At 42.0% G+C, this 12,179-nt stretch overlaps 1 protein-coding gene across 1 annotated transcript; it reads left to right on the forward strand.

Annotated features, from left to right (window-relative positions):
• Nucleotides 1-9,419: 9,419 nt before the first annotated feature.
• On the forward strand, nt 9,420-10,501 carry LOC145861695 (putative high affinity immunoglobulin gamma Fc receptor IC). The gene is made up of 3 exons (XM_082964573.1): nt 9,420-9,501; nt 9,808-10,080; nt 10,173-10,501. The coding sequence occupies exons 1-3, from the start codon at nt 9,420-9,422 to the stop codon at nt 10,499-10,501; spliced, it is 684 nt and encodes a 227-aa protein (XP_082820699.1).
• Nucleotides 10,502-12,179: the final 1,678 nt, after the last annotated feature.

Raw genomic sequence — 12,179 nt, forward strand, 5'->3', positions numbered from 1 at the left:
AGTTCCAAAGGAATAGAGATATTTCAAATGTCATATTATGGCTATATACAGTTGAAGTCGAAGTTTACATACACCTTAGCCAAATATATTTAAACTTAGTTTTTCACAATTCCTGACATTTAATCCTAGTAAGAATTCCCTGTCTTAGGTCAGTTAGGATCTACACTTTATTTGAAGAATGTGACATGTCAGAATAATAGAGAGAATGATTTATATCAGCTTTTATTTCTTTCATCACATTCCCAGTGGGTCAGAAGGGTACGTACACTCAATTAGTATTTGGTAGCATTGCCTTTAAATTGTTTAACTTGGGTCAAACCATTCGGGTAGCCTTCCACAAGCTTCCCTCAATAAGTTGGGTGAATTTTGGCCCATTCCTCCTGACAGAGCTGGTGTAACTGAGTCAGGTTTGTAGGCCTCCTTGCCTGCACACGCCTTTTCAGTTCTGCCCACAACTTTTCTATGGGATTGAGATGCAGGCAAGAGTGTGCAAGGTGGTATTGAATGTGTCACTGTTTGTCCATGTGTCACTGTATGTCAACCTGTATGCACCCATGTGTCACTCTCTCGACCTGTATGTCCCTATGTTGTAAACTTTCATTCATAGGCTAGGTTGTAGCAACCTCATGATAGCTATAGGGGAAATTTGAGTGTCATGTAGTAGCCTAAACCTATCAATGTTACATTGAACTGGGTGAATGGAATATGAATGACAGTCATCCAATATGCTGTAATAGAAATAAGGCCATGTTCGTAAAATAAAAATAATATAATATATTGTGTGCGGCTGCTTGGCCATGGAAACCTATTTTATGAAGCTCCCGAGGAACAGTGATTTTGCTGAAGTTGATTCCAGAGGCAGTTTGGAACTCAGTAGTGAGTGTTGCAACCGAGGACTTCAGCACTCGGCTGTCCCATTCTGTAAGTTTGTGTGGCCTACTACTTCTCAGCTGAGCCGTTGTTGCTCCTAGAGGTTTCCACTTCAAAATAACAGCACTTATTGGAAAGGTGGCATCCTATGACGCTGCCATGTTGGAAGTCACTGAGCTCTTCAGTTATGCCATTCTACTGCCAAGGTTTGTCTATGGAGACTGCATGGCTGTGTGCTTGATTTTATACATCTGTCAGCAACAGGTGTGACTGAAATAGCAGAATCCAGTAATTTGAAGTGGTGTCCACATACTTTTGTGTATGTAGTATGGATCTCAAATCAAACTTTATTTGTCACATGCACCAAATACAACAAGTGTAGAGCTTACCGTGAAATGCTTACTTACAAGCCCGTAACCAATAGTGCAGTTTAAGAAAGATTTAAGAAAATATTTACCAAATAAACTAAAGTAAAAAATTATAAAAAAGTAACACAATAACGAGGCTATATACAGGGGGTACCGGTACCGAGTCAATGTGCAGGGACTCAGGTTAGTCGAGGTAATTTGTACATGTACTGTAGGTACAGTAGAAGTGAAGTGACTATGCATAGATAATAAACAGTGAGTAGCAACAGTGTATTAAACAGATGGTGAGGCCATATCTGATACAAAACTATAGATTCCTAATGTTTCTCAGGCTCATATACAACCTGATTAAAAGCTGCAATGACCAACAACTCCAACACTCACAATTGACTTTTTCCCCTCTTACTAGCTCTGACTTTGCTGATAGCTACTTTATTGAGGAAAAAATGTACTTGCTATGACTGTGATATGTGGTTGGCCCATCTAGTTATCTCAAGATGAATGCATTAACTGTAAGTCACTCTGGATAAGAGCATCTGCTAAATGACTAAAATGTCAATGCTCTATAATGGGTAAACACAGTGTAACCAAACAACATCATCATCTGTTGCCACATTTATTGTGCATGTATGACATACTTGATATTCTATAAATAAATGTCTAGTCCAATAAAGGAAATGATTAGCTAACAACATTCATAAATACAGATAAATACATTCATCATAATGTAATTCTCACAGAGCTGCATATCAAGTGAAGTGTTCTCCATTCTGAGCTGCTGCGTTGCTTACGGACCAGAACCCTACAGTTCCTGTGGCTGTGACACAAATGTAGCTTTGTCAGAATTAGAAAGTTACAGTTTAAAAAGTATCCTAAAGTTTGCAATTTTCTCTTAAAAATTGTTGTCTTGATTTGCCAGTGAGATGAGGGCGGTGGGAAGGTAGGCCCCTAAATGGCAATTAATCCAACAAAGAAGATGAGTAGGCAGCCAGCGCGTTGCAATACACTTCAGTGAACTATTAACAGAATATATTTCCATAAGAATAGATGTAGGAACAGTCAGCATGGTGCATCAGGATGCAAAACTGCAACGCGTTTCAACTACTATAGTCCACCCTGGAAATGGCTGGAGTGGAGTTAGTGGAATGGTATCAATTACATGACATTCCATTTGCTCCGTTCCAGACATTAATATGAGCCGTCCTCCCCTCAGTAGCCTCAGCAGCCTCCAGTTATCCTCAGCCAACGTTTGTTGATTTGCCCTAACAAAAAATGCCAGCAAACTGGCTGAAATTAAGATCTTACATCTGTACTTAACTGACAATCACTGGTCACCCCCAAAGCCAATTCCTCCTTCGGCCGCCTTTCCTTCCAGTTCTCTGCTGCCAATGACAGGAACTAACTGCAAAAATCACTGAAGCTGGAGACTCATATCTCCCTCACTAGCTTTAAACACCAGCTTTCAGAGCAGCTCACAGATCACTGCACCTGTACATAGCCCATCTGTAAATAGCCCATCCAACTACCCCATCACCATATTGTTATTTTTTCTATTATTTATTTTGCTCAATGTAACATTGATAGGTTTAGGCTACTACATGATACTCAAATTTTCCCCTTGCACACTCTTGCCTGCTGATATAGGGTGTAATCATTAGTCCAACAGTTGCAAACAAGAGTTTCTATTGGACACATTCAGATATGTTTATCCCTGTATCGTTCCATTTGCTTCCATATAGGAAACAGAATCACATGCAAGCACAGTTCACTTTCATAGTAGCCACATACAAACAGCTTGTTGTACATATAATTCCTTCTTGCATCCATCTATGCACTCTCCTCCTCTCACCTTTTCCCATGGCTGGGGACTTAAGTGCAAAACACATCAGCTGTCTGTGACGAGACGATAACACCTTTCAAACCCAAACCTTCATATCATGAACGCTAACCATTACACACAGCCTACATTGTTGTCACGTCATAGTCAACATAGCTACCAGATCTAACGTGCTAGTAAACCCGCTATAATCTTGCAGTACAGTGTACAGTCAACAGCAAGGACTTTAGCAGTTACACCGGCGGGCCCTAATGCCAATAAATGAATAAAACCAAAAGCTTACCATAACTTGGAAGAGTTCCAGTGTTGGATAGCCGTAGCCAGCTAGCTAACATATCATCCCTATCTGTATAGGGTGTTTGAGTAGGCTAAACTAGCTAGCTGCATTCGATGCTAGCTAAGTAAGTGAAAGTGAAAATATATACTACGAAATATATAAAGAACAAAAATATAAATGCAACATGCAACAATTTAAAAGATTTTACTGAGTTACAGTTCATATGAGGAAATCAGTCAATTTAAATCAATTCATTCGTCCCTAATCTATGGATTTCACATGACTTGGAATTCATACATGTTTCTGTCTGTCACAGATAACTTCAAATAAATGGGCCTCACAACTGGCCTCAGGATCTCGTCACGGTATCTCCGCGCATTCAAATTGACGTCGATAAAATCCAATTGTGTCCATTGTCATAGCTTATGCCTGCTCATACAATAACCCCACTGCCACAATGGGGCACTCTGTTCACAACGTTGGCATCAGCAAACCACTTGCCCATATGACGCCAATTACATTGTCTGCGGTTGTGAGGCCGGTTGAATGTACTGACAAATTCTCTAAAAAGATGGAGGTGGCTTATGGAAAATAAATTAACATTCAATTATCTGGCAACAACTCTGGTGAACATTCCTGCAGTCAGCATGGAAATTGCACGCTCCCTAAAAACTTGAGACATCTGTTGCATTGTGTTGTGTGACAAAACTGCACATTTTAGAGTGTCCTTTTATTGTCGCCAGTACAAGTTGCACCTGTGTAATAATCATGCTGTTTAATTAGCTTCTTGTTATGCCACGCCTGTCAGGTGGATGGATTATTTTGGCCAAAAAGAGAAATGCTCACTTACAGGGATGTAAACAAATTTGTGCACAATATTTAAGAGAAATAAGCTTTTTGTGCATATGGGACATTTCTGTGATATTTTATTTCAGCTCATGAAACATGGGACCAACACTTTACATGTTGCATTTATATTTTTAATTTGTTCAAAACCGTTCAACTATTATCTTTCTCTCTCTTTGAGTTAACTACTGACAACTACTTCCGGCACCGACAAAGATGGCGGCCTCGCTTCGCGTTCCTAAGAAACTATGCAGTATTTAGCTTTTTTATGTGTTATTTCTTACTTTGTTACCCCAGGTAATCTTAGGTTTTATTACGTACAGTCGGGAGGTACTATTGGATATAAGAGCAACGTCAACTCACCAACATTACGACCAGGAATACGACTTCCCCGGAGCGGATCCTCTGTTTGGCTTACCACCCAGGACAATGGATCGGATCCCAGCCGGCTACCCAAAACAACGACGACGTAGAAGGAGCAGACGGAGCGGTCTTCTGGTCAGGCTCCGTCGACGGGCACATCGCGCACTGCTCCCAAGCATACTACTCGCCAACGTCCAGCCTCTTGACAACAAGGTAGACGAAATCCGTGCAAGGGTAGCATTCCAGAGAGACATCTGAGACTGTAACGTTCTTTGTTTCACGGAAACATGGCTCACTCGAGACATGCTATCTGAGTCGGTACAGCCACCTGGTTTCTTCACGCATCGCGTCGACAGAAACAAGCATCTCTCTGGTAAGAAGAAGGGCGGGGGTGTATGCCTTATGATTAACGAGACGTGGTGTGTTCATAACAACATACAGGAAGTCCTTTTGTTCACCTGACTTAGAATTCCTCACAATCAAATGTCGACCGCATTATCTACCAAGAGAATTTTCTTCGATCATAATCACAGTCGTGTATATTCCCCCCAAGCAGACACATCGACGGCCCTGAAAGAACTTCATTGGACTCTATGTAAACTGGAAACCACATATCCTGAGGCTGCATTTATTGTAGCCAGGGATTTTAACAAGGCTAATCTGAAAACAAGGCTCCCCAAATTCTATCAGCATATCGATTGTGCTACTAGGGCTGGCAAAACCCTAGACCACTGTTATTCTAGCTACCACGACGCATATAAGGCCCTCCCCCGCCCTCCCTTCAGAAAAGCTGACCACGACTCCATTTTGTTGCTTCCAGCCTATAGACAGAAACTAAAACAGGAAGCTCCTGGCCTCAGGTCTGTTCAACGCTGGTCCGACCAATCGGATTCCACGCTTCAAGACTGCTTCGATCACGTGGACTGGGATATGTTCCGCATTGCAGCCATCAACAACATTGAAGAATACGCTGATTCGGAGTGCGACTTTATTAATAACAAGTGCATCGGCGATGTCGCACCCACAACGTCTATTAAAACATTCCCAAACCAGAAACCGTGGATTGATGGCAGTATTCGCGCAAAACCGAACACGCAAACCACTGCTTTTAATCAGGGCAAGGTGACCGGAAACATGACCGAATACAAACAGTGTAGCTATTCCCTCCACAAGGCAATCAAACAAGCTAAGCGTCAGTACAGAGACAAAGTGGAGTCACAATTCAACGGCTCAGACACAAGAGGTATGTGGCAGGGTCTACAGTCAATCACTGACTACAAAAGAAAAACCAGCCCCGTCGCGGATCACGATGCCTTGCTCCCAGACAGACTAAAGCTGGTCTGTTTACAGACATATTCAATCAATCCTTATCCCAGTCTGCTATCCCCACATGCTTCAAGAGGGCCACCATTGTTTCTGTTCCCAAGAAAGCTAAGGTAACTGAGCTCAATGACTACCGCCCTGTAGCACTCACTTCCATCATCACGAAGTGCTTTGAGAGACTAGTCAAGGACCATATCACCTCCACCCTACCTGACACCCTAGACCCAATTCAGTTTGCTTACCGACCCAATAGGTCCACAGACGACGCAATCGCCATCACACTACACACTGCCCTAACCCATCTGGATAAGAGGAATACCTATGTAAGAATGCTGTTCATCGATTACAGCTCAGCATTTAACACCATAGTACCCTCCAAACTCGTCATTAAGCTCGAGACCCTGGGTCTCGACCCCGCCCTGTGCAACTGCGTGCTGGACTTTCTGACGGGCCGCCCCCAGGTGGGGAAGGTAGGTAACAACATCTCCACCCCGCTGATCCTCAACACTGGGTCCCCCACACAGACAGCGTGGTGAAGAAGGCGCAGCAGCGCCTCTTCAACCTCAGGAGGCTGAAACACTCACTAACTTTTACAGATGCACAATCGAGAGCATCCTTTCGGGCTGTATCACCACCTGGTACGGCAGCTGCTCCGCCCTCAACCGGAAGGCTCTCCAGAGGGTAGTGAGGTCTGCACAACGCATCACCGGGTGCAAACTACCTGCCCTCCAGGACACCTACACCACCCGATGTCACAGGAAGGCCAGAAAGATCATCATGGACAACAACCACCCGAGCCACTGCCTGTTCACCCCGCTATCATCCAGAAGGCGAGGTCAGTACAGGTGCATCAAAGCAAGGACCGAGAGACTGAAAAACAGCTTCTATCTCAAGGCCATCAGACTGTTAAACAGCCATCACTAACATTGAGTGGCTGTTACCAACATACTGACTCAACTCCAGCCACTTTAATAATGGGAAAATTGATGTAATCAATTTATCACTAGCCACTTTATTACCCTACATTACTCATCTCATATGCATATACTGTACGCTAATACCATCTACTGCATCTTGCGATCTTGATGTAATTAAATGTATTACTAGCCACTTTATATAATGCTTACATACCCTACATTACTCATCTCATATGTATATACTGTACTCTATACAATCTACTGCATCTTGCCATCTTGATGTAATGTATCACTAGCCACTTTAAACAATGCCACTTCATATAATGTTTTCATACCCTACATACCCCCCCACCCTCCCCCCCCAAAAGATATAGATGTACTATTGTAAAGTGGTTGTTCCACTGGATATCATAAGGTGAATGCACCAATTTGTAAGTCGCTCTGGATAAGAGCGTCTGCTAAATGACGTAAATGTAATTACTCATCTCATATGTATATACTGTACCCTATACCATCTACTGCATCTTGCCTATGCCGTTCGGCCATCACTCATTTATATATTTTTATGTACATATTCGTAATTATTCCTTTACACTTATGTGTGTATAAAGTAGTTGTTGTAAATTGTTAGGTTATATTACTTGTTAGATATTACTGCATGGTCGGAACTAGAAGCACAAGCATTTCGCTACACATGCATTAACACCTGCTAACCATGTGTATGTGACAAATACATTTGATTTGATTTTGACATTTTATGCACTGCAGAGCTAGCTATCTGTAGCATATGCTTAGAGTACAGACCAGTACGAACAAATATGACAATGAATGCACTCACTACTCTAAGTTGTTCTGGATCAGAGCGTCTGCAAAATAACTTTACTTAAATGTAAACAATTTAGATTCATTTCTGATCCTTTGATTGGGTGGACAACATGTCAGTTCACGCTGCAAGAGCTCTGGTAGTTTGGAGGACATCCTCTGGATTTTGTCATAATTACTTTGTAAGTCTAAGTTTTGTATTAATGTCAATGTTCCCAGAGGAGGACAGAAGCTAGCTGTCCTCCAGCTACTCCATGGTGCTAGCCTACATAGTGCTGTTGAGGCTGCTGTAGACCTTCATTGCAAAACAATCATTTTAATAAATTATTTGGTGACATGTTAGGTTCTAATTTTCAGAATAAATAACTCAACGGACACTAGAAATGCTTATCCAAGTTTAATTCTTCCCAAAGGTTCGATAAAGCTGCATTCAGACAACACGTTTCCACCACAAGTACAGTTGAAGTAAACAGCTTTAAACAGCTTGGAAAATTCCAGAAAATGATGTCATGGCTTTAGAAGCTTCTGATAGGCTAATTGGCATCATTTGAGTCAATTGGAGGTGTACCTGTGGATGTATTTCCAGGCCTACCTTCAAACTCAGTGCCTCTTTGCTTGACATCATGGGAAAATCTAAAGAAATCAGCCAAGCGTGTGCAAGCAAGGGGGCCTACAAACCTGACTCAGTTACACCAGCTCTGTCTGGAGGAATGGGCTAAAATTCACCCAACTTATTGTGGGTGAAACGTTTGACCCAATTTAAACAATTTAAAGGCAATGCTACCAAATACTAATTGAGTGTATGTAAACTTCTGACCCACTGGGAATATGATGAAATACATAAAAGCTGAAACAAATCATTCTCTCTACTATTATTCTGACATTTCACATTCTTAAAATAAAGTGGTGATCCTAACTGACCTAAGACAGGATTAAATGTCAGGAATTGTGAAAAACTGAGTTTAAATGTATTTGGCTAAGGTGCATGTTAACTTCTGACTTCAACAGTACGTCTAACAGTAGTTCATATACCTGTCAGGGTGTAAAGGGAATCAAGCGCTCTGAAACCAATGATGCTGTACATTTGACCATTTCTGGTAAGTCTAACTAATCACTTAAACATCTACATGAGTAACTAGAATAATTTACTCTGCGTGTACAAAACATTAAGAACACCTTCCTAATACTGAGTTGCAACCGTCCACTTTTTGCCCTCGAAAGAGTCTCAATTCCTCGGGGCATGGACTCTACAAGGTGTCAAAAGCGTTCCACAGGGATGCTGTCCCATGTTTCTTCCAATGCTTCCCACAGGTGTGTCAAGTTGGCTGGACTGTAGATCCAAACCCTATGTTCCCTGGAGAGACAGTTACTCTGACGTGTTCAGTAGAGTCTGACAGTATCTGGAACTATCAGTGGTACAAAGACAGGAATGATAATGTAGTACCTCAATCTGTCAGACACACTATAACAGGAGACACCCTCACCATCAGTAGAGTTACTGAGTCTGACCAGGGTCTCTACTGGTGTCAGGGAGAGAGAAGATCCAGACCCACATCTTCACAACCAAGTAATGTTATTACCCTCACTGTGACTGGTGAGTTACTTTGTTGCTGCTGCTGGTGCTGCTGTTGTTGTTGTTGTTTTTGTTGTTTGTGTGTGTCAGTAAAGTGGATCTTACCACTCAATCCTATTTCAATACCAACAGATTATCAGCCGTCGACTACACGGACTTCAGACAAGGAGGACGTATTCACAGGAGACAGTGTGACACTGAGCTGTACTGTAGAGTCTTCTGGATGGACGTTTTACTGGTACAGACACAGACCAGACTCTACACCAGTAACCACAACCTCTGGATACTCCTACACACTCAGCTGGGTCAGTGTCTCTGATGGAGGACAGTACTGGTGCAGAGCTGGGAGAGGAGACCCAGTTTACTACACCCTATACAGTGACCCAGTCCAGATAAACATTACCGGTGAGATTAAAACAGTTTCATGATAAATGGATGCTGTTTTACATTGATCGAAAGTAATTTAGGGTATAATATTTTGTCTGCTTACTGTATCCCAACAACTGTAGCTAACTTGAAGATGTATTCATGAGTAGACCTATTGATAAATACACACATTTAAAATTGTGTAGCTGTTTATTCATTTAGTTGTCTGTGTTGTGTCTGTGCAGAGAGACATGTGGCTGTTCTGACCCTCCAACCCAACTGGACCCAGATATTCATTAGAGAGACTGTCACTATGAGATGTGACATACAGGGAGGAGGAGATTCTGACTGGAACTACAGATGGTATAAGAATAGTCAGTTAGTGATCCCCTTTAACACAAAGCCTGAGTACAGAATCAGTCCTGTCTACAGGTCTAACAGTGATTCATATACCTGTGAGGGTGTGAAGGGAAACAAGCTCTCCAATACCAGTGATGCTGTACAACTGAATGTGTCTGGTAAGTCTATTTAATCATGTAAACATCTCCATGGGCAACTAGAATAATTTCTTGGATTGAACGTTTTAAACGTATCCTCTGCTTAATCACAGATAAACCCCAACCGGTCCTGAGTATCTCTCCTCAGTGGCTGAACCCTGGAGACTCAGTGACTCTGAGCTCTGAAGTTGACAAGACGTCTACAGGCTGGAGGTTCTCCTGGTACAGGACTGTTCCCTACAGAGCTGGGTTACCCTCCCTATCAGACAAATCTTACTCTCTACAGCCTCTATCTGACAATGTGACTGGTGAAGACTCCTACACTCTGATCCCTGCTGATCCTACTCCCACAGGAGGATATGTGTGTAGAGCTGAGAGAGGAGACCCAGTCTATGATACACTCTACAGTGAACCTCAGTTTCTCTGGTCAAGAGGTAAATAACTGCATTGAAACATATTTAAGTCTCCATCGTGTATAACAAACTATAGTTTTGGCAAGTCGGTTAGGACATCTACTTTGTGCATGACACAAGTAATTTTTCCAACAATTGTTTACAGACAGATTATTTCACTGTCTCACAATTCCAGTGGGTCATAAGTTTACATACATTAAGTTGACTGTGCCTTTTAAACAGGTTGGAAAATTCCAGAAAATGATATCATGGCTTTAGAAGCTTCTGATAGGCTAATTGACATCATTTGAGTCAATTGTAGGTGTACCTGTGAATGTATTTCAAGGCCTACCTTCAAACTCAGTGCCTCTTTGCTTTACATCATGGGGAAATCAGTCAAGACCTCATAAAAAAAATGGTAGTCCTCATGGGACCACGGGACCACGCAGCCGTCATATCGCTCAGGAAAGAGACGCGTTCTGCCTCCTAGAGATGATCGTATTTTAGTGAAAAAGTGCAAATCAATCCCAGAACAACAGCAAAGGACCCTGTGAAGATGCTGGAGGAAACAGTTACAAAAATATCTATATCCACAGTAAAACGAGTCCTATATCAACATAACCTGAAAGGCCGCTCAGCAAGGAAGAAGCCACTGCTCCAAAACCGCCATAGAAAGCCAGACTACGGTTTGCAACTGCACATGGGGACAAAGATTGTACTTTTTGGAGAAATGTTCTCTGGTCTGATGGAACAAAAATAGAACTGCTTGGCCATAATGACCATCATTATGTTTGAAGGAAAAAGGGGGAGGCTTGCAAGCCGAAGAACACCATCCCGACCGTGAAGCACGGGGGTGGCAGCATCATGTTGTGGGGGTGCTTTGCTGCAGGAGGGACTGGTGCACGTCACAATATAGATGGCATCATGAGGCAGGAAATTTTGTGGATATATTGAAGCAACATCTAAAGACATTCAGTCAGGAAGTTAAAGCTTGGTCGCAAATGGGTCTTCCAAATGGACAATGACCCCAAGCATACTTCCAAACTTGTGGCAACATGGCTTAAGGACAACAAAGGTATTGGAGTGGCCATCACAAAGCCCTGACCTCAATCCTATAGAAAATTTGTGGGTAGAACTGAAAGGCATGTGCGAGCAAGGAGGCCTACAAACCAGTTACACCAGCTCTGTCAGGAGGAATGGGCCAAAATTCACCCAACTTATTGTGGGAACCTTGTGGAAGGCTACCTGAAACGTTTCACCCAAGTTACACAATTTAAAGGCAGTGCTACCAAATACTAATTGAGTGTATGTAAACTTCTGACCCACTGGGAATGTGATGAAAGAAATAAATAATTCTCTCAACTATTATTCTGACTTTTCAAAATTTTTAAATAAAGTAGTGGTCCTAACTGACCTAAGACAGGGATTTTTTTACTTGGATTAAATGTCAGGAATTGTGAAAAACCTGAGTTTAAATGTACTTGGCTAACGTGTATGTAAACTTCCGACTTCAACTGTATATATGAATGCATTCCAATAATTTTTGGGGGACAAATGTAATACTTTAATTCCCACCAAAACTTCACTGAACTGCATTCATTATTTGTCCGTGTCAGTAAAAAATATTATGTGCTATAATTCAACAAAAAACTGCACACATGCACACACACAACGAATGAACAATTGACACACATCACATAAACAATGAAATAGAAACACAGCTATGAA

The sequence above is a fragment of the Salmo salar genome, chromosome 18 (assembly GCF_965601325.2).
Source record: "Salmo salar chromosome 18, fSalSal1, whole genome shotgun sequence".
NCBI classification, from domain to species: domain Eukaryota; kingdom Metazoa; phylum Chordata; class Actinopteri; order Salmoniformes; family Salmonidae; genus Salmo; species Salmo salar.

Coding starts and splice junctions, on each gene's coding strand:
- LOC145861695 (XM_082964573.1), top strand. CDS start 9,420: ATGGACGTTTTACTGGTACAGACACAGACCAGACTCTACACCAGTAAC. Junction 9,502..9,807: donor ACTCCTACACACTCAGCTGG/GTCAGTGTCTCT, acceptor GTGTCTGTGCAG/AGAGACATGTGGCTGTTCTG. Junction 10,081..10,172: donor TGTACAACTGAATGTGTCTG/GTAAGTCTATTT, acceptor GCTTAATCACAG/ATAAACCCCAACCGGTCCTG.